General features: G+C 40.6%; 1 protein-coding gene across 6 annotated transcripts in view; it reads right to left on the bottom strand.

The window, feature by feature from the left end:
• TRAK1 (trafficking kinesin protein 1) overlaps positions 1–21,243 on the bottom strand; it is a 106,028-nt gene that overhangs the window by 57,535 nt on the left and 27,250 nt on the right. For 5 of the 6 annotated variants that reach the window (XM_035316384.1, XM_035316385.1, XM_035316392.1 and 2 more), the window contains one exon: positions 10,625–10,819. In XM_035316384.1, coding sequence (XP_035172275.1) covers positions 10,625–10,819 — 195 coding nt within the window. Of the gene's footprint in view, positions 1–10,624; positions 10,820–16,513; positions 16,531–21,243 lie in introns of those variants that run through there. The other variant, XM_035316389.1, reaches the window with a different exon arrangement.

Raw genomic sequence — 21,243 nt, 5'->3', positions numbered from 1 at the left:
AAATAAAATAAAATAAAATAAAATAAAATAAAATAAAATAAAATAAAGGAATAGCCTAGCAAGAGAGAGAAAAATACGTAAGCTCCACAACCACATTAGTATTTCAGCTTTTCTGGTATAAATAATTATCACTGCAGTAACTTTGAGCTTGGAAATTATCACATCTGTGTTATGTATTGATAGCTGAATCACAGACTAACAGATTTGGTCACACGAGCACAGTCAGAAGCAATGGGTTATGTTATTCACTCCAAAATTCCTGTCCAGGGCCAAACACAAAGACACCTTTGATTGCAAATACATGATTTCACCAGAAAATAATATGTTTCTAGGTTTGGAAAAAAATAAAATAAAATAAAATAAAATAAAATCACTGCCTTCATGTCCTACAATAGAGTAACCGCTTTGGCAACATGCACAGGACTCTCTTCTACCCAGCGCTGCTGAGGCCACACCTGGAGCACCCGGTTATCAACAAAAAATGAACAAAAGGCCTATGCCTCGGCTTTGGCTGCCAGAATGAAGGCTGTTGTCTTCACCTCCTGCCACTCCATACCGACCAGTGGCCAGGAAATCCTCATGCTCCATTAGCTTCTAGCCTTACATATGAAAGGCACAAAAATCATTTTTATTTCCCAGCAGAGGCTACCCCTCAGTCATTATTTTTCCATCAAGGTAATCTTAGCCCTCCTGAAATCAAGATGCACACTAAGAGGTAACAATGGCCTGAGAAATAAAACCTACCTGCATTTTGACAGAGATCAGACTATTTTTGATTTCACATTGCTGATCAGGTTTTTTACATACTGTACTCAGTATTGACGGGAGAGCAATACAATAAGTGTACGTGTTACTTCAGGTTAGTAAATCACAAAGAATTATATAAAAGCCACTAAAAGCCTTAGGATATGCAAAGGTCATACACTTACCTCTGAAAAAATTAATGGTTTGAATTCGGTCGGCATTTTTGCCAAATGTGATCAATCTGCCCTCACACTGTGCATGCCATCTTGACATGGAGGACCACGAAGAGGCCCTCCAGTTCTAGCTCAGCCTTGCAGAACTTCAGGTATGCATGCTCACAAGGTGAGAGCTGCACATGCTATTAAATGCTATTAAGGCTACACTGTTAAAATACTGTCAGAGCAAAATAAAGGTTCCTATGGCAACATTAACTCAATTGCTCTGCATATGAGCTATTTGTTCCACTTGTATTATTTTTGTCCAGAAGGTAATTTAAGTCTGGTAATGCTATTAAACTTGCCTTGAAAATATAAAGAGTGGGCACTGGCTACCAGCTTAAAATTGCTGCAGGGACTCTCTCCTTTCTATTTCCTGACAATTTAAACAAAGGAAATCTTGAACATGCTGACATTTTATTCTCACTCCCTCCCCTACACCCCACAACACAGACATTCGTCAATGAGAGAGGGTGAAAATAGCTCACGGTGGGGTGAGGTTTGTTGTTGTTTGGGGGGGGCGGGAGGGCAGTGGTGTTTTTTGTTGGCTTTGTGTGGCTTTTTTGGGTATTTTTCTATAGAGCTATTTGCAAACACACTGGTGTAACCTAGAAAGGCATTATTATTCTGTGGAGAAAATCACTTAGGTGGTCAAATGATTTCAGAAGAACCCAAGAGACATGGAAAGGTTGGGTTAAGTGCATGATCCTTCTGGCCTGATGACTGAATACCATACCTCCAGGTATCCCTTCAATTGTACAAGAAATTGTAGCTGCACGAGGGGCAGGCTGGAAGGGTCATCAGGTTGGATACAGAAGCCTGACCAGGCTGCCAAAGCAGCTGCACACTTGTAGAGCCGTCTTTCAGCCTCTGCAGCCCTGGTTTTACTTCCTACAGCTGTGTATCAGATACCTCTTGTGTAAAAGCTACCCAAACAGCACGGCTTTTTGGGGGACTGCATCTACAAACATTAAGCCTCTTTCTGTCCAAAGCCCTCATTATGTTGCATTTGATGGAAGTATTACCATGTTCATTGCCTAAATCTTAATCAGATAATTGAGTTTAAGAAAGATTTCAGATAATAGCTCTATGATTATACGGGATTTCAATTTTCTTATTCAAAATCTAAATACAGTTACTCACATTCATTTAGCCTTCCCTTCCAGCTACTAGACTTTGTGCTTTTTCTCCATGTTTAGTTTAAAATGAAACAAGGAAACTTCTTTGTTCTCCACATAGCAAAATATACAGACTGATAAAGAATTCTGGTAGCCTGCTTTGACAAGATGAATAGACACAGCACTCCTTAATTTTACCCTTACACAGGGGCATTTTTAGGCAGAAAAGTAGGCTTGAAAAGTTCACAAGCCCTCTCCTCCTTCCTTTTTGCTCCATTAAATCTGTACCATAGGTCAATACTAAATTGAACTGCCCAAAACAACCAGGTTAAAAAAAAAAATACAAACCCTATTCCTTCCTTCTTGAAAGAGAGTTTTTGACAAAGATAATTTCAATTACCCAACTTCTAAGCATGGCCTCTCAAGAAAGTTGTAACAGAACACTCAAGAAGGCAGCAGCAAACTATGTTGTTAGGGGGCAAAGCAGCAGCAAGGCATTTCTGCTGGCAAAGAAAAAAGTACTCAAATAATGTTCTTACCTTGAATCTCACTATCAGTCATGCTTTTCCATGCTTGGTCATTCCCAGCCTTCCTCTCCAAACCTTTCCCAGTTCTGGGAGGATCCTTTGGAAGTGAACATGAGAGCTGGATGCAGTATTTTTATGGCAGCTACAACAGTGCATTAGCTCCCATTTAACTACCTCTTAGTCGCATTTATTCTCTTGGCTCTAGAACTATGTAAGGATGTTCACGCACTTAAACACCATATCTTTTCATTATTTTCTAGAGTCACCAGCACACAGGCTAAAGTCACCCATCCCACTAACATCGTCTGGAGTCCTTTCTATCAGAGGAACTGCTGTACAGCCCATATCATGCAGTGGTCTTCTTATAATCAGGCTTGGCCACAATAGTTACTTTGCGAGCTGACATTTCTAAGCTGCCTTTTTTTTTTTTTTTTTTCTTTCTTTCTATTTCACATTATTAAAGCAGAAAGCAGAGCATATTAAAAACCCCAACTGATTTTCAAAGACAGGCTGGCATACTGTTATTTCTAAATTGGGATCTCATTTTCTGAAGTGAACAGTTACTTGCATTTCACCTTCTAAAAGAACATAGAACAGGAGTAATTTCATTTTTATTAAGAATACACAGCTCTGCAACTTAGGCTAGAGATCTCTGCCAATGTAGTATTCTGCTTAACAGGAAGTCATAGTGGCTTGCTTAACCTCAAGAGTGGAACCAGAGCAGTGAAAGCCTTGTATCAGATCAGCTTTCAAACTTGGTATTTAGAAAAATGAGCGTTTCAGATCTGATAACTCTCTTTAGCCAACGTGTCATTACTACCCAGAGTTTCAAAACGGTACAGGTACTTTCTACACATGGGACAGCGCGTAGAGACACATCTGTTCCCTTCTGAACACTGTAAGGGCACAACGACCTCTCCTAGTACGGACAAAAGACTCTTCTGATGGAGAGGAGATTCCAAGTGTTCTCCCACTGAAACAGAGCAATTTAACATGAGATAAGAGTAGACAGGTTAAATTAAGTTACCTGAGGACAAAAAACTATTTTCCACATAATAGGATTACTTCTCCCTTCCCTCAAGATTATCCCTGTAGAGCAATATATTTGCATTTGTACGAAATCCAAATTGATGCTGTCTTCAGCAACCTACCTCAAAACTGGTAGGCTTTCATTATTCATTAAGGGATCACTGGTCATGCTTGAATACTGTGAGACTATAATAGCAAGAGCCAGACATTTCCAAAATATGTCACATTTTAAGAGAATTCTCATATATACTCACCTATCTAGAATAAGTAAAACTTTAAAGAATCAGATGTTATAAACTGTTTACCACCTAGAATAAACTAATTTTCTATTCTATTTTGATTATATTTTTAGTGGAGGTAGCAAAAGCATTTGTAAAATGAAGCTGAACTTAACGGCATGCTTGATTGGGTAGACAAAAATACCACAGTAGCATGGCTATGACCTGTTTTTTTAACAAGAAAACCCACTGACAGTCACAACTGCAGGTTCCCGGGAGATGAAAGAAATGCAAGGTGAATTACACTGAAGGAACACAGAATGAGGAAGCCCAGAGCTGGACACTGTATTCCAGGTGTGGCCTCTCCAGCGCTGAGGTACAGGGAAAGGCTCTCCTCCCTCAGCACTCCACCTAATGCAGCCTAGGACACCACTAGCCTTCTTTGCTGCAAGGACACACTGCTGGCCCATGCTCAACTTGATGTCCAGCAGGACCCCAGCTCCTTTTCTGCAAGACTGCTTTCCAGCTGGTCAGCCCCCAGCATGTACTGGTACATGGGGTTGTTCCTCCCCAGGTGCAGGACCTTGCAGTTGCACCCTTGAGTCCAGTAGAGCTGACTGGGCTTGTTAGAAGCTGCTAGAGTTTTCTGCAGGCTCACATCTGTGGCTCCCCTTACTTTGCCCTTACCTGTCAGCAGCAGGCACCCTCAGGTCTCATAAGTCTCCAGATGATCCTGGTCTTTGTCCCCAGATCCAGAAGCTCCCAAGGCAGAACCCAGACTCTGGCACGAACTGCTACACCTGTTTGTTGCCTCTGTTTGCTATGGTATGGGAGCTGTGCTCAGGCCTGGCTCCTGTATTGACTTTTCTCTAGTATCAGCCTAAAAGGGTGCTTGACTTTTCTTAGGGGGCAGGGAGATGGAATGTCACATGTTCACACAGCGCATTTTAGATTGTCATAAAAAGCATTCTGCCTCAAAAATTATTATTAACGAGACTGGGAAGATGAAACATTTATTTGATTATGCTTTAGGGACATAAAAGAACAGCTGCAGCTGTAATACGCTAGTCATTTCCTTACGAAAGGTATCTTCCTCCAGGTGTGAAGACTCTTACTTCCTAATGATCAGTTAATTTTTAAAAACTAATTATTTTTCATCATCATCTCTCCCAGGTTATAGCCTAAATTTTCCCTAAAAATTGCTAATACTTTTTATTACTTGGATATTTAAATATTCATCTTTCTGCCACAATCTTCCAAAACTAATTTAAAAGGAGGACTAAGGAGCCTCATGTCCATGCCACTCTTGACTATTTTTTCTCAAACTAAGTGTTCCCTTGTTTTAAGTTTCTCATGGTAAAAAGGAGGCCCAGCAGAAGTCTAACACAATCTCCTCTCCCTCTGCCCGTGAAACGCAGTAACTGTACAGTCACGGTAGAACTAACGAGTGAACATTAATAGCTACCAGTTTATATTTTAACTGTACAAAAACACATCTGTATACTTTAAAAGCACTCCAAACACCTACCAACTCCTCAGAAAAGCTCTACCATTTTGATGCTTCTATTTTAAAGGACAACGACTCAGCTACCAGTTACATGAGGAAACACTCCTGGAAGCAACATTTTTCACAGATTCTCTCCTGGGAGCAAATGCAAACACAGGTGAACTCAAACTAGAGAATATTGTCACTACAAATGATTTAGATTCCTTCACAGATTATGGTCTTCAGAGAAACCTGAATCTATTGAAACAACCACACAACCTGTCCTATTAAATATATTAGTCAGAAACAAAAAAAACAGGGCCAAGTAAGTACATAGTACCATAAGTTTCTATTTACCAAGCCTGTTTTGCAGAAAAGGGAAATTCTAGCTGTATAATGAGAATTAATTACAGAACGTGCAACAGATATACATAATACTGAATACAAAAATTATGTGCTATAGTTCATATAAGAATAGCAAATAAGTTATTTGGAAGTACAGTTCGGAGAGAGCGATAGCCCATGAAGAATTAGAGCAATGTTTTCTGAACACAGTTTAAAATTATGGTTTGGGTTTGCAAATCAATTGGAGCTTTCTAAACCACCTTTTGACAAATGAGGTTCTTCCCTTTCATCTTGCCATTCTAAAGTGGGAAGAAATGAAGACAATAGCACAGTTTAGGAGGCATTTATTTTCAGAACCAGTTTACTTGCTGGACTTGAGATGGACGGATCTTTACCACCTTTTCAGGGCACTTCCCAAGACTTAATCAAAAGTGTATTTGTGGAACTATTTTCATTTTGAGTAAAGACTCAAAATTTGGTCATTATATTTTAAAGTAATTTCAAAAGGATAACTGAATCCAACTGTATCTGAATACATCTATACTATAAATACTTGTCTGTGTGCATATATATATATTAAAAACATAGACAATAGTAAATATACTTAGATCACCTCACTTTCCTACTTCTGTGGGCCTCAATGCATTTTAAGTAATCCAGTATTGAGGTTCAACGGTTCAGACACATATCTTGTTCAAAACTTACAAACTGAGTCAGGACAGAGCTGGAGATATGGATCACAATCAAAAGAGAGATTAAAGAGTCACCAAGTACAGTAACTGGCCACAGATGGGTTCAAAATTTCAACTACTGCCAAAAAGAAAACCACCACCACCACCACCAAATCATCATAACCTCCACTGCCATTATAACCAGTGGAAAAGCAGAAGTGTTCTCCTTGCCTAATTCCAAGTTGTTCACTATTGGTATCTGAACATCATTAAACTAATGAGTTACACCACAGGCCTGTCACAATTGAGTTACCATCTAGATGTTAATTCAACCTCAGTAATTATGCTTGAACTGGTATGGTGAAAGACCAGGTAACAAGATGTTGCTCTTCCTGATTAACTCTACATAAACAACAGGAAGCCGTACAAGATAGATGTTTGCAGAGGTTAACAATACACAATATTTACATATATTAAAACATGCATATTCCCCTGTCTAATATTTCCAGTCTGAAGATTTCCCAAATAAAACCACAACAAATCCCTCCCTTCTGACTTCTTAACAATTCATAATACTTCACAGTTTCAAAGCTGATTGATACTACACTACCCAGGAACAACGAGCAATGAAAAGATTTAACTTTACACTTTTAAATATTCTCCTCAAGCTCTTGTTCTAAAATTAATTATATTTTATTTATCTTTGAGTGTCTCTAAGAAGCTTGAAGAGGGCATAGCAACAAATCTCTGTGTGTAGCACATTTTAATTCTGACAACACTATCTATTTTGCAGTGAATCCTTTTGTCCTATAGCAAAATTACTAATTTTTTCTTTCACTTAAGGAAATCTGTCAGATTATAAATTTCTTTTTTCTTATTTATGAAATACAACTACGTCCATAGAATTTTTAGACCACAAGGATACTGCTTTGAATACAGTGGAAATCTGTAAGATTTAACTGATTTCCTCATAAACAAGTCACAGTATTTGTTCTCTACCTTGTCAAGGTTTTTAAAATTAACTAAACAGGTACAAAAGGAGTGGCTTGATTGCAGCACTGAAATGAATCATAGTGTAAGCAGCCACACCCTGGAAAATACTCTCTAGGCTGATAATGGTACAATTCACAGGACTTCTGTGCCAACTTACTTAAAATAATATTATCATTTTCATGGCTAATTTTTTGTAAGACAATGTTTACCCTCCATGCCATAATTTCCAAACATGCCAAAGTTTTATGATCTTGCACTCTCGTGTACAGATGCATTATACGACTTGTTCACGACAAATGAACAAGGGTAGATTCAGAAATCTCAGTTACCAGGGTATTAGTCTAGAGCTTAAGCCAACTTTGCTTGGTTTAAACTTCTTAAACTACTATTATGTAGAAATGTCTGTACGTAAGCATTAAGGAACAAACTTTTCTTTACACAAGTTCTCCTTACTTAGTTCCTTTTCTTTAATCAATTAATTTCCAATGAAAGCAGAAAATACATTGTGGCAGCAACTGCACTCATCAATTTTTTTTCATTCAAGTCATTTGACTGGATGAAGGTTTCACAAATCACAGCACATGGCAAAGTTTGCAGTCATTATGCTTGTAAGAAAAATGCCAGATAAAATGGTTTAGGTACACACAGTTACAGGCAGCTACTGCTATCCAATTTCTCTGCTATACATAGCTTCATTTATCATAGAATTACAGAATGGTTTGGGTTGGGAGGGGTTTGGGCTGGGACCTTAATGATCACTCAGTTCCAACCTCCCTCCAGTGGGCAGGGACACCTCCCACCAGACCAGGTTGCCTAAAGCCCCATCCAGCCTGGCCTAGAACACCTCCAGGGATGGGGCATCCACAGCTTCTCTGGGCAGCCTGTGCCACTGCCTCACCACACTCACAGTGGATAATTTCTTCTTAATATCTAATCTAAATCTACCCTCTTTTAGTTTAAAGCCATTACCCCTTGTCCTGATACAATGAGTCCCTCTTCTTCTCTCCTGTAGGCCCCCAGTAGGTGCTAGAAGGCTGCTACAAGGTCTCCCTGGAGCCTGCTCCAGGCTGAACAACCCCATCCCTCTCAGCCTATCTCTGTAGGAGAGGTGCTCCATCCCTCTGATCATCCTCATGGCCATCCTCTGGACTCATTCCAACACATTCATGTCCTTCTTGTGCTGGGAGCCCCAGAGCTGAACGCAGGGCTCACGAGAGCAGAGTAGATGGGGACAACCCCCTCCCTTGACCTGCTGGCCACACTGCTTTTGATGCAGCCCAGGATCTGGTTGGCTTTCTGGGCTGCAAGCATACATTGCCGGCTCATGTTGAGCTTATCATCAACTAACACCCCCAGGTCATTCTCCTCAGAGCTGCTCTCAATCTATTCTCCATCCAGCCTGTGTTTGTGCATGGAATTGACCTGGCCCAGAGGCTTGCCGTTGCACTTGGCCTTGTGAGGCTTGCATGGGACCACCTCTCAAGCCTGTCCAGGTCCCTCTGGATGGTATCCCTTCTGTCCAGCGTGTCGACTGCCCCACACAGCTTGGTATTATCGGCAAACTTGCTGAGGGTGCACTCAATCCCACTGTCCATGTCACAATAGTACCGGTCCCAACACTGACACCTGAGGAATGCCACTCACCACTGGTCCCCACATGGATATTAAGCTGTTGACTGCTTCTCTTTGAGTGTGACCATCCAGCCAATTCCTTATCCACTACTTGGTCCACCCATCAAATCCATGTCTCTCCAATTCAGAGACAAGGATGTTGCACTGGAGCATCCATCACTATCCATTCCCAACAGTCAATCACCATTGCAAGTGACATGTCACACCAGTGTCACAGCCGGGAGACTTTGGATGCTCTGACACTGATTTTTGCTTTCCTTGCCTCATGAGCAAAACATCTTTCCTGTGATTAATACAACAGTCCCCCTGAATAAACCTTCTTATAGGTGTGACCAGACTAATCCTGTTACGACAGACTGGAAAAATGACTTTTCAGAAGGTTTCTTTTAGCCAACTACTGTCATCATTTAATGGCATTGAAGGTCTGATACGAAACAGGGAGCTGTAGTACAACTAATTCCATAGATCAGCTTCCCCCACTCCCATCCCCACCATTTTCCACTGTTTTAGTCTGACTGGGGAAGAGGTGTAGAGCATGCATATATCAACTAAAACATTGCATGCCTTCTGTTGAAGCACTGAAGTCAGTAACTCTGTTTTTCTTCATATCCATAATGCTTTTCTTTACCGATTTTGTTCCTTACAACGTGAAATCTCCAGGTGCTTCACAATACATATTTGCAAAGGTTTGTGTTGAGCCCTTTAACTCATCCCTTCCAAGCTCCACAGTGCTTCAGTAAGTCTACCTAAATCTATCTAGTACGATAACTTATGTAAAGGCACTACCATTTAAGTCTAGCAGCTACAGCTTTAGAATGTCACCTATCAGCTGGATGCTCTGCCAACTATTTTAACATACAACACATTCAGAAGTACAAAAAAAATGCATCTTCATGTAAAAACATGAGCAGGGGGAGGAAGGATCATTTAACCATAAATGACATGATTAAAGACCAACCAAAGAATGGATCACAAAAGTCTTGTCTTCTTGCACAGCTAAGTCAATACCCACAGTGGAAGAACTCGAAGAGACACAAATCCATTCACTGTGATAAAATTATCTACAAGCTCAAACAAAAAGAATGAAAAATGCAGTAGGTCACACTACTACAAGCTTTCTCTCCAGGCACAAATAGTACTTTTCTGTACAACAGCATGAATACGAACAGAAGAAAGAACGAGGGGACAAACCATCTTAACTAAATGCTCGGTTTGGTTCTTCACAAGTCTTTCATAGAATCTTAAGCTGCAGAAAAATGATTTGACATCATCATGTGATGCTGTTACACACTGGCACCAGACGTAACAGCAATGTGTCAGAGGCTATGTTCAAAAAAAAGGCAAATAATGCAACAGGTCTAACTTTCTACATTTTATAGATGCAGAAATTTCATTCTTTTGCCAGGGAGATCACAAACCGAAGTATTGCAGTTTCACCGATATTTGATAATGTGAAGAGGCATATGCATAGATTACGAATGCAACAGCTGGTTTTGATTATTTCCATAAAGACTAGCACAATAAACCATAAACAGGTCTCTTGCTTTTCACAATTATAAGAGAATTACATAGACATTTGAGAGAAGGTAACAAAAATAGCGCTGTTTTATTTGTTCCTCAGTACAAGTTATGCATTTTTGACTTACGGAAGTATTTCAAGGTCTCTTCTATTTGCTCAGTTGTTAAGTCAATATTTGCATCAGGAGAAATGAGAGGCGTATGAAGCCAGTCGTCGTGGTCATAACCATAGATTGTATCTGCTCTTAGCTTATAATGAGGCAGCTGCTCTTCCAGTAGACTGATGATTTCAACTTCAGGAAGATTGGTACTATTGCACACATCTGACAAAAGAAAGAGAGGACAGTTACTTATTTAGGTACTTTAAACCAAGTCCTATACATATAAGCTAAGAAAGATGTCAGATTGGTTTGACATTGGCAAGATTTTTCTGCACGTAAAGAAGAGCTAGATAGCTAAACAGCTAGGTTTAGGACATAAAACTAGCACAAATTATCCCCAAATGAGATATTTACTAGTACAAAATAGGAGGGCATGTTTCTGAGGATAAAAAGCCCAACTTTTACAAGGAGGGCTTTTTTAAAAGGAGGGCTTTGTTTTTTTACATCTATTGAAGAACAAGGTTAGAGGGAAGGAGGCAAAACAGAGAACAAGGGAGCACTGACCGTGACAGCGCAGTAAAAAAAAACAGGTATAGAGAACAGGATACTGCATATAGGAATTTTCATTTTTCTCTGTTTTACTAGACAGATTATTTTTAGGTTGCATGTTCTACATTTCTTTAACTTGGTCCTTGACCATATTTCAGCATCACTGTATTTTGCTGCTGGCAGATTTTTCTCAAGAAGAAATTCAGGATTACAATAGCAAACTTTCACAATTCACACTGAAGAAACAATGGCAAGGCTGGCAGCAAGAACATCTAGGGCACCCTTTGACATCATCTTGACCTGAATTCTGTGCTATCACGTTCACAAGTATATCATCTTTGCACACAGTTTTAAAAATGGATGCCAAGGGCCATCAACAACTGCATAAGTGTTGCGATTTAAATTGGAAATTTAAATTTAAGAAAAGAGACAGAAGTTTTAACATGTGAAACTGAGAATCTCAATCCCTGCAGAGACTGACAACCCAACTGAACAAGGCCCTGAGCTATATCTAAACCTGGTTTGGAAGAGCAAGCACTAAGGAAGGCTGCTCCCAAGCTGGGCAATGCATTTCTGTCTTTAATCAGTGATATATAACTCTTGGATATGGTTGCTACAACTCACTCCACAGTAAATAGCCAACATTGTCAGGGGCTGAGTGCACCCACAGCCCTACCCAGGCTCACTGGGACTCCCCCCCTCCCCCCCCCCCTTCGGCCCATATAAGCAAGCCAAGGCCCCCTGCCCTCCCTGCACAGTGCTGTAGGGGAGAGCTGTGCCCAGCTCTGTCTGATGATACTGATTCGTTCCTGGAATGTCCTGAGACCTGACTCAGTAGCTGGCATCATCACCGGAGAGTCAATTTAAACCATTACTGCAGCCCTGCTCTGGAACAACGGGACTGCACTCTGTGACAAGGACACTGCCCTTCCCTTCCTGTGGTCACCCTCAGCTCCCTGCAGAGCTGTAAAGCAGCCCTGCTCTCCCTGCTTGAGGAAGATGCAGATTTTCATACAGGATAAACTCATTATTGTAGGACTGACGCAGACCTGCAAGCTACTGGAATAATCTTCTCCAGGAAAAAATAATAAACAAACAAAAACAGCAATTAACACACACTTCTCCACAGACCATCAATTACCTCTTTTTCAACCTTCTAATCCAGAAACTGTATTATCAGAAGCATCATCCCAAGAATTTAAAATGTCAAGAACGCTACTATTCAATCACACCTCAGGGCAAAGGATACTCCTACTGATAATCTCCTGCCTATATTCTTTACAGGATCCTGCTCATTAAAACGAAAACCCAACAGAGTAAGTTGCACCATACTTTATGGTTCAAGTAGGTCACTATTATACATCTCCTGTCATTTAGACTTTTCTGCTAACTTTTGGACATATATACACATTCCCCGAATCTTATTGAAGAAATATATGTGCAAAAGTTAGCAGGAGCACTCACGTGTGCCACAATACTATTTTATGGAGCTTGTTCAACAAGAGATGTCCCTGTGTATACGTCATTTCAAGAGGTCCTTGCAGTACTCTCAGAGACTACTAGTCCACGCAGAGAAACGAGACCTTGTTCCCATGTCTCCAGAGCTGCGCGCTAACTGTACAAACCTTTCTTTAGCCCTAAATAGTTTTTTAGTGTTGATAATGTTCACTTTAGTGCCTGTAACTATCTGAGTGCAGAGAAGCCAGCTAACCTTACCTAAAATGGGTGCTGTTGTAAACTAAACATTTTGAAGATGTTTAGACATCCATAAATATAATACATATGTATATAAAATATGATTTGCATATATATCTATATGTATATATAGATATATCTTTTGTTATCTAATTGCTCTCACTGTCAAGAATATGGGGTTAGTTTTCCTTCCCTTCCAGATGAAACCTTAGTTCTACTCTCGTGAAAAACGTGAGTCTACACAACCTGACTGCAGTGGTCTTCTTGCAGATAGAAAAACAAAAATGTTTGACAAATTCAAGCTTTCAATTTATACTTTTAACTAGTACTTAGAAAAAAAAGAGTAACTTTATTGATCAAAAAAGAAAGCTTCAAGCAACTAACTCTGTGCAGAGCAGCCTGTTGTGTAATAAAATGTAGTAAAAATGGAAATGCAAAAGTTACCATTAGAATCTGAGAAAAATACCACATATGCACGCACAAAAGAAATCTATACAGTTTTATTGTGAAAAAGAAATCTGTGGGAATATAAAGGACAGGCAGTAGAGAAGTAAGAATTATAGTGGAATACAAGTAAATCAAGATGATTTTCTACTTATTACATAATAAATCCTGAGTGTTTCTGAGATATTCAAAGCCTAGCAACTGAAAAAGATATATTAATGAGTAACTTGAAAGGCAGCTTATTTTGATGCCATTGTTACTAACTTCTATTGTGATTTTAAAATCTGTATACCAGAAGGAAATAGGAGCAGGCTCTGATGTAATTTACCTATTTAGAAAAACAGGACACAATAATTACAGTTGCATATGACTAAACATTAGTTCACCATTTAAGTCACGGCAATATTCTCAGTGCTACAGTCACGCAGTCTTCACTTTTCCTCCCCTTGCTTTTCTGAGGTGCAGACGCTTATTGTAATGAGTAGGTACAGAGGCTTCCAGGTAATTGTTTTTATTAATATTTCTGATTAATATTGCAAGGATAAACAAGTAAGGTAAGTTCTCTACTCAGAGCACCTGAGACATTATTTATGTTTTATGATTAAGTTAACTCAAGTCTAGCAGGCATAAAGCTAACAGCTTCCTCTTGTCCTACATGGTAACTGCATTCTATTGAGTTAAATATAACAATGTAAGTCTAAAACAATTAAGTGATCATTAATATAAATGATGCAAGAAACTAAAGCTGAAGTTGCTCTGTTACAGATTTATTTTCTTCTGTAATACAAGTGATTTTGAACTTGCAGCTTTCTGGACATCCTTGGCAAATAGAAACTTCTACATGTAAATTACAACCAACTTCAAGAGCTGAATGTTTGTCTTAGGAATTATGAACTCGTGATTCTTCTCAAAGCATGGGTCATTACCAGTTCGGCTACTGAAAGAAAAGAGTTAAGAAAGATTTGCTAAGGCTTTTACATATTGCAGAAGTCTACAGTTTATGGTACTCCATAGAAATAATAACATAGAGAGAAAGAAAATCTGTGGATTTGTTAATTCTTTTCCCTATTGTCTTTGTGAGTAGTATGTTTCATTGCTTTGCTACCCTCATTGCTTAGATGCGGCACATGCAAGAACACCCAACCTCACCTCTTTTTGGTGCAAAATAAATTTCCCCATGCCCTGTTTCTGAAGATAAAGTAGTTCAGTGTGCCTTTGGAGTTACTGACATAATTCCTCCCCTTTCTCTGAAAAATTTCTGAAAGAGATTAAACCAACTTATTTCAGTTGTTCTTTCTTGATGGTGTTGTTGCCTCAGTTTCTAAACCTCTCTTTCGATAAAGAAGATGCAAAACCAGGCAGAACAGTCCAGCTGAGTTATCTTCTGGTATATTTCCCCTTCTCTGGGCATCTTGGATGGGAAGAATTATGCCAGCACTCATGACCAAACAATTCAACCTCAGCTTGCATTGAAGTCAGTCTTTAGTATCTCCTTTCTCTTTTGTTAATTATAAAGACAACAGAACGGATGAGGTACATGAGAAAGTTGATGGAGAGACAGGGAAATCATGTGTAGACAGATTTGGTGATCTCATTCTAAACAACACAGTCATCTAAAACAGCTGATCTGTCACTCTATCCCCTACTTGGCTTTTGGTTTGCCGTTTACAGCTTTGACTGAAGAGATGGTTATATATCTCACTACAGGAATGAAACCTAGCTAGATGGATAAACAGAAAGCACCAATTAAATTTTAGTATCAATTTGACATAAGTACCAAGAAAACAGAGAAAATAACCTAAAAACAGATAAAAGACAAGGGAAAAAATACACAAACACAGAAAGAAGACAAATTATACAAATCTCAAAAGTCTGGCACCTGCAGGTTTTTTGTTTGCTTGTTTTTGTTTTGTTTTAGAAACACAGTACAATACAGCTAACCAGTATAGTCATAGCATGGAATATTAAACGTTTAACTTAGGTCTGTTGATTCTACTCCAAACCATCCTCAATCTTTATGGTTTTATTCCTTTGTTTTCAAGCAGAGGCTCCCCTTTCAAGGTTAAAGGGCCTTCCAGGTCATTAGAGAACCTCCTAGCAGTGGATACTGCCACCTGGTGCAAGAAGTGCCTTATTACCCAATTCCTTGACAGCACAAACGTCGTTTCTTGTTTCTCATCGAGAGAGCTTTGTCCCTTTTCACCTGGACTGCCAATAGTTCTGCAGATGTAAGTCTGCAGTACTCACTGGATTTTTTTTCCTTCTTAAAATACTCTGAGAATTTGCAGGGCTTCGGTTCTCAAGAGATTACTCTTTGCAGGGCCACTGGGACAAGAGCCTTATGGTATCAGCATGCATCCCTAGAAGTATAAATGGAGTAAGATCCACATAGGAAATTTCTCATAATCCCAGCCCTGACAAGAACCATGCTTGCATCAGCATTGCATGCAAGAAGAGTCAGGTCAGGACACACAAGTTAAAACAAGGGAGACCACAAGAAAACAACTCAGAAACAGCATCATTCCTGGAGCACTGTCCTCCAGAGTTGTGGTCTTACAGAGGTCAACACCTCACAAACAGCTCAAAACAGCTGTGCTACCTTGAAATGCTTCCTCTGAGAAAAGAGAAGCAGTTGCTGTGAAGAAGCAGTATGTCCAGCAGAACAACACCACCCCAATCTGGCCTTGGGGGAGTGCTGTGCTGCTTGGCAGCTTTCAAAATGCATGCTTTGGTCATTGGCTTGTATCACCCACCCAACCTGAACATCTTCTGCAGGCCTCCATTGCATCGCCTCCCAGCAGCTGCTGCTCAGCCCACAGCCAGCAGGAGGTACTCTGAACTCCTTCTCCTTCTTATGAGGGAAAAAAAGTCATGGCTCAGGCAAATTCTTGCATTTCCCATAACAGAATTAAAACTTTACTTGTCACAACCTTTTGGGGCGGTTGAGGAAAAACAAATTAGATAAGAGCATGGAAAGAAAAAGTGATAAGAGGCACAAGGAAATTGTCTGCAGAAAGCAGGAAGAATGAAGAAGTTACCACTGTACTTCATGGAACTACCTATTCCTCATGCTGGTTTTCAGCCCTGTCCCATTTCCCACCCCCTTCCACATGCTACACCCCTCCTTGACACACCGTTGTCTAAAGTTTAAAACAGAGAAGCTTAAAAACTCTTTGAAAATGTCTGGTTAGTAAGTACCAGATTATTTTTTTAAAAAGCACACAATACCTGAAAAGGGTCAGTTCCAGTGCTGGCTCCCTACTAGTTAGGTAAAAGGAAGATTCTCTGCAGATCAGGGCTACAACATGCAGGCTAAAGTCCAGCCACATGTAACACAAGAAATTAAAGTTCATCAACTTGAGGTTATGTCATGAAAACTACTAGCGAATCTCGACTGCCCCTTTGTCTCATGAGATGCATACACACACAGAGAACATGAACTGAAGGACAAAATGGAGCCTGTGCTGCTCAAAATCAAAGGGCTGGTAAGCACTTGTAAATTTTGTATCCATGTATGTAAAATGACAAATCTCCACAGAATGCGTACCTTCAGACGAAAAAGCATTACATTTTCTACTCTTTAAGCAAGAAGTGCCCCATTTATGGTTTTCAGTGTACCGCCACAGTCTTAAAAGGGTGAAGGAATATGCAACTCCATAACGTTAAATGTCATCCCATTCCACCAGGCTGAGAAACTTCTGGAAACTCCATCAGAGAAATGTCACCTAATCTGGCTTGACAACCAACCAAGAGGCCGTAATGACATTAGGATTCTCCTTTGTCATCAGGCCACAGGCCCAAAGCCTAATCATATTCCAGGCACAGAGGCAAGAAAAATGGCCTCTCTCTATAAATGCTTTCCAGCAGATAGCTCCTGGCTGTATGAAGCAGCCTAGCAGTATCCTTTTTAGGATGTTTTCTGTTAATTTAGACATTCAGGGAATGTAGTGAACTACTCATTACTGTTGCGAACAGATCCACATAAAAATGAAAAACAAAAGGGCAGACAAACTTCAATGCTGCAATTAGGCTGTTTGCTTGTCTACTAAGGAAGGAAATACAGCCTGGAGTCATCCTGTATTTGAGCTCTCAAGGGACACAGGGAAACAGGCATTAAATACTGTCTGGGGTCCAAATCACAAGCATGTCTTGGACATCATTTACCAATTACTCTGTACGTATACCTGTAACAGGTCAAAAACCCAAACTCACCATATTGCTATTCAATTTCAGTTCTAGGATGTCCAGAATGTGGCTAATGCAAGTCCTAAAATAGGAATGTAAGTTAAAATTGACATATCTTATTCGTAAAGCATGTGATTATAACAGGGGGAAAGAAAATAACTTCTTAGGAAAAAAAGAATTCCTCCAAACTCATTGACTTGCTCAAAGGGAAAGATGGCTTCAGCATCCTAAACATCAGAAGTCTTATTGTTGATTGCAATGCGAAACTGCAGGAAAAAAAAGCTCTTCAACGATAAAACCATCTTGTTCTTTTAAAACTCAGCCTCTTCAAACAGCCACAGCAGCTTCTGTAACTTGCCTGGCATGACAGGATTTTGGAATTGCAAGTCCTGCCACACCTTTAACCAGAGCTGGTTAAGCAGTGGTTCTTCTGCCTCTCCACATGGAAAATCCTGTCAAAAATCAGTCTTCAACAGGAAAATAAAACATCCTGCACCAACCTCAGGCATTCCCATTCCAGGCTGCCCCAGCTGTGCTTCAGCTGACCTGCAGCTCAGCACCACCACAGCCCTTTCCCTGATGCTCACAGGGATCCCACTTGGACTTCCCCTATTGTGTAGGCGGGCCACGAGCCATGGACGGGCAGGCAGCTGCGTGGGCACACAGTCAAAGGACAGGAATGCTGGATGACAAGTCCAAGTCCATGGAGAAGGCTAAGACAACAAACCAGTGATTCTCATTACATTCCCTCTATAATACTATTTTTTACTTGTTATCTGACATTTCATATTTCAGTTCATAAAAGCACATACGTAGAAGGGCAAGGATAGGAGACACTTTGCTTTTCCTCCCGCCACTCCTTCCCTCTGAATAAATCCAGCTTTATTACTGGGGAAAAAGCTAAAAACCTCCCTTCTCATATTTAAAAGATTTGTGTAATCTACAGAACACACCACAATTCTCCTTCACTACAAAAGAGAATTGGTATGTCGGATCAGATCACTCAGTCTCATCCACAGGAACACAGCAAAAATCATTGCACTGACCAGGCTGCCAAGTGAAGGGGAATAAAAAATGCTGTTCCTTCATTTCTGCCATGCCAAGCTCATGTGTGGTGTGGGCAGGCCATGGGACCCTCCTCCCAGATAAGACCCTGGGCTCAGCCCTTGCCTGCATTTTTGGGTACATAAAACATTAGCATTTCCAGCCAATTAGCCGCCCTGGTAGGGCATTCTGCTTAAATCAGGCAATCAAAAACATCTTGAAGAGGTAAGGTGAGAGAAAAGTTGGCTTAGCAAAACACAACGGATAAAGATGGGGACAAAATAGAGAACGCCAAAGCTAACAAAGCTAAAACCTTTGGGAACAGAGGTTCCTATTGTGAGGAATGTCATTGTTTATTAAGTTAAAGTCGCTCTGCTGTGGTTTCATCCTACACACACATTCCTGCTGGGTATAACAGGGGGAAACAGATCTCTGCCATTAGAGGCCATTAAACTACTAAGTCCCTACCGTATATCAATGCCATCAATGTAAACAAGTTTTGCTTCAGTATGGAAATGCTTCTCCCTGTAGATAAATGCAGCCATATTAATGCATTTATTTCTACATTAAATAGGGAAAAAAAAAAAAAAAAAAGAAAAAACCACCACCACCACCGCGGCCATTCTTCTAGAGCAAGAACAAAAGCTATTCATGTATCAAATGCATACTGGCAACACGCTGTTCAGCAGCAGTAAGAACAAACACATCCATTAACCACTAGGACCTTCTAGCTGCCAAGACAGACTGCGAATGTCTCGAAAAGGCAAAGGAGCCCATTGATAACTCACTGAGTACAGAAAGCCCTGAGAAGCGATTGTCCTGCTTTTGCTTGTTGTTCAGCCCAGCTACAAAGTGTGCCAGCCCCTGAATGAGAGCTGTAAAAGCTTGAGAACCACACACACAAAAAGGATTAATTCTGATGTAGCTTGATTTTTTACAAATGTTGACTTTACCAGGAAAAAATGCTGGTTTGGGATGGATACGTGCATGTGCATTGAGGGTGTGCATTGCATGCCATGGAGGCAACGTAATGGAATAAATGTATTTTCACATATTTGAATACACCAATAATCAAACATAGCTTTTTAGCCTACTAGTACTGTTTATGTGCAACACAATAAATGCAATCTGGGGGAGAGCACACGGGGGACCAACACAGATACAGACACACACACAACCCCCCGGAAATCCACAAGGCACTTGCCCTTCAGAGCTCATTCTCCAAAGAACAAACCCAGAACACCAATGAGTACTTAAACCTCCTGCTCTACCGTAAGTAAATGACACATTTAGGAAGGACAAGCATGCCTCCCACAAACAAGGGAAATCTAGAAACAAAGTAAAAAACATCACACTGGACTTCAGTAATTCCTGCAGTTGCTTTCACGGTCACTCTAGAATTAATAGCTTATGCCTAAACCCATATATTCCTCCTCTTAGTATGATGCAAGTCAGCAAGAGGGCTGGATAAGCTGCAAAACAGTAGCAGCAGAAGCCTGCTTGGTGGGGAAAAAAAAAAAAAAAAAAAAAAAAAGAGCAGGAAAAGCTGTGTGAAGTGGAATGGGACGCCACCAAAAGCCAGTCAGAAAATTCAAGCAGAGGCAACAATACAGTAGGCATGGAGAATATTTTTTTTATTATTATTATTTTTAAGTATGCTAGATAGAATTAAAGTCATTAAAGCCATCATTCTTGTTGTGCTCAGGGAGCAATCTCACACTAATATTGCTAGCATATCTGGCTTGCTTTATAAGCAGAGCTACAGGCTGGGAGATGAGTGGTTGGAGAGCTGCCAGGCAGAGAAGGACCTGGGAGTGATGGTTGATAGTCGGCTGAATATGAGCCAGCAGTGTGCTCAGGTGGCCAAGAAGGCCAACAGCATCCTGGCCTGTATAAGAAACAGTGTGGCCAGCAGGGCCAGGGAGGTGATCGTCCCCCTGTACTCGGCTCTGGTGAGGCCGCACCTCGAGTACTGTGTTCAGTTTTGGGCCCCTCGCTACAAGAAGGACATGGAGGTGCTTGAGTGAGTCCAGAGAAGGGCTACGAAGCTGGTGAGGGGCCTGGAGAACAAGTCTTACGAGGAGCGGCTGAAGGAGCTGGGCTTGTTCAGCCTGGAGAAAAGGAGGCTCAGGGGTGACCTTATCACTCTCTACAGGTACCTCAAGGGAGGCTGTAGCGAGGTGGGGGTTGGTCTGTTCTCCCACGTGCCTGGTGACAGGACGAGGGGGAATGGGCTCAAGTTGCGCCAGGGGAATTTTAGGTTGGATCTTAGGAAGAACTTCTTTACCGAAAGGGTTGTTAGACACTGGAACGGGCTGCCCAGGGAAGTGGTTGAGTCACCATCCCTGGAGGTCTTTAAAAGACGTTTAGATGTAGAGCTTAGGGATATGGTTTAGTGGGGACTGTTAGTGTTAGAGACCTCAAGATCATCAAGTCCAACCTCTGACCTTCCAACCTAGAAATTCTGTGATTCTGTGATAAAAGAATGAGTGTTCATAATTTAGCAATAGCTGCTTATAACAATTGGTATGAAAGAAGAGGGAGAAGAGACCAACATTATATCAAGCTTACAGAATGAGGCTGGTGACAGCAATAGCAAAGTAAATGGAGCGAGGTAAGAGACCACATTCCCAAACTTTAAAGGAGAAGCTGAGGGAGATGGGAGAGGAAAAGGCCAGTGTGTGAATATGACATAATGATAATCAAAACATAATCAAAATCATGAAAAT

This window comes from Oxyura jamaicensis, chromosome 2 (genome assembly GCF_011077185.1).
Source record: "Oxyura jamaicensis isolate SHBP4307 breed ruddy duck chromosome 2, BPBGC_Ojam_1.0, whole genome shotgun sequence".
NCBI classification, from domain to species: Eukaryota; Metazoa; Chordata; class Aves; order Anseriformes; family Anatidae; genus Oxyura; species Oxyura jamaicensis.
Note: the sequence above shows the minus strand (reverse complement) of the source record. Positions and strands in the feature narration are given on the sequence as shown.